The 2,178-nt window shown below is 45.4% G+C and overlaps 1 protein-coding gene across 1 annotated transcript; it reads left to right on the top strand.

Annotated features, from left to right (window-relative positions):
* The first annotated feature begins 981 nt into the window (after positions 1-981).
* LOC120426420 (NPC intracellular cholesterol transporter 2 homolog a-like) lies at positions 982-1,770 on the top strand. The gene is made up of 2 exons (XM_039591178.2): positions 982-1,271; positions 1,335-1,770. Exons 1-2 carry the CDS (start codon positions 1,058-1,060, stop codon positions 1,607-1,609), a joined length of 489 nt encoding a protein of 162 aa, XP_039447112.1. The 5' UTR covers positions 982-1,057; the 3' UTR covers positions 1,610-1,770.
* Positions 1,771-2,178: the final 408 nt, after the last annotated feature.

Here is a 2,178-nt window from a genome sequence, read left to right as displayed (position 1 = left end):
ATCGAATTTTGGAGCTGCACTAAATTTGGCTCAAAATGCACGTGTGACAAATTATCATGACAGCGACGATTTGGTTACAAAACAGATCAAACTGATCCAAATTAGTCATCAATTACGAAAAATAAGTCAAAACTATATTCTGACAACCCTATTTTCAAGAAACCTATTCACAAAAGTCCGTCTCCTGTACCAGTTTCAGCCAACCAAATCCAAGAAGTGCACAGCAATCGTGTCAAATGAATACAGCCGCAGCTTGTTGGCGTCCGCTTCTGAATTCTCGCAGGGACAGCATCCAGCAGGGAACCTCGAAGTGGGATGATGATGTTTCAATTGAAGTCGATCACCGCCGTCGCAACCGCGCCGGAGTAATTGGACGAAATCAAGGGTATGCGTTGGGGTCACCTATAATTTATACTATACCAAGTTTATTGTGCTGACTGTGTGCGACTGGAACTCTCGATTTTTGGAATTGCTACTGCTGACTGCTAGTTGACCCCAAACCAAGCAGTGGGCACCGCTCAAAACATTTGCTGCCGCGTTGGGGGAGTTTCGCGGGCGGAACCGAAATCGTGGGCAAAACATTCATATTGAAGGTTAGTTTCAGATTGAGCAATAAAATTACAATGTTTAAAAAATATAAATCATTACAATCTAATGTTACCCTGACCTCATTTAACGTCATCGAATCTTACCTTTTACCATATCAGTAATCTGTAAGAACCGTATCATCCACAATTACCACTCATCGAGTGGTCTCTTATCAACAACTGATTCAAACTGACCCACCCCGCCGACCAGATGTCGCAAAATTCTACCTGCCACCTGTTAATACGCGCAAGGTCACTTATCTAACGCCGCCGGTCCAGATGGTCAATTTTCGCAACCCAGGCACACCTGCGGTCGTATAACTCACCGGGAGTGATAAGCTTATCACTCAGTGTTACGCAGTCCTCCAGGTATAAAACTAGGTTCCTGAGCGTAAATCGATCACAAGCAACTTCCAAGTGAAACAGTGTACTATCCGCAGTCAGTCCGCTACCTCCAAACCTCACTCACAATGTTCAAGTTCCTGATCCTGGTCGCGCTGGTTCCAGCTGTGATGCTGCAGAACGCCGACAACGTCAACTACGACAACTGGGATGTCATTCCGTTCCGTCCGTGCGCCGGAGCCCGCCCGCCACCGGCCACCCTCCGCATCGAGAACTGCCCCCAGATGCCCTGTGAACTGCGCCGTGGATCCAGCGCCATGATGGTCATGGACTACACCTCCCGTAAGTGAAGTCTTCGACGTTTCGGCGTTCGTTATCAATACTAACAATCCCTAAACCTTACAGTGACCGATGCCACCGAGCTGCGCCCGGTCGTCACCGCTACCGCCCTGGGAATCACCGCTCCCTACGAGCTGCCCGCGAACATTGCCGCCGCCTGCAACTGGCTGGTCGGAGCTCGCTGCCCAACCTCGGTCGGCGAGGACCTCACCTGGCATCTGACCATGCCGATCACCGCCATCTACCCGCTGGTGTCCGTCACCATCGAGATTGACCTGCAGGACCAGTCCGGCCAGACGCAGGGATGTTTCGTCGTCGACACCCGTGTGGTGGCCAACTAAAGGTCTGCTCTCTCGCTTTCTTTCGCCAGAAATGCAAACGCACTGAAAACACAAAACACTTGGAGTCATTCAACATCTTTTTTAGCGGTAGAGTATTTAACAAATTTTTTTATACGAAAAATATAGCATCTGACTGAGTTTAAAAAAAATCTGGTTTTATTGACAAATTCTTTGGAAACATAGTGCGATGCCTTTCAACCTTGACAAAATAGTACAATGATCCAGACAAAACTCTTACTACTGAGTTCAGATATCAGTACTGTCGTTAACTGGCGCGAATCTGGACTACAGCTTGAATAGCGACAGCAGTTTATAGAGAACTTAAAAGCTTATATCAAATAACAAATAACGTTATTTTAATAAATATTTTTAAATGTGTTTAAACTTTTGACATTTAAAAAGTAATTGGCATGCAATTAAACCTTTCAAGCGATCAGTCATGAACATTTTGTGGAAAAATATTCGACATGAGTTACTGAACATAACGTAGTTCTTTTTTTTGCAAAACTTAGTGTTTTCTAAAGTGACTTTTTGTGGAAATTTTCACAAAGTGACTCAAATCTGAACAT

The sequence above is a fragment of the Culex pipiens genome, chromosome 2, assembly GCF_016801865.2.
Source record: "Culex pipiens pallens isolate TS chromosome 2, TS_CPP_V2, whole genome shotgun sequence".
Taxonomy (NCBI): Eukaryota; Metazoa; Arthropoda; class Insecta; order Diptera; family Culicidae; genus Culex; species Culex pipiens.
The sequence above is the reverse complement of the archived record's forward strand: the minus strand, read 5'-3'. Positions and strand labels throughout refer to the sequence as shown.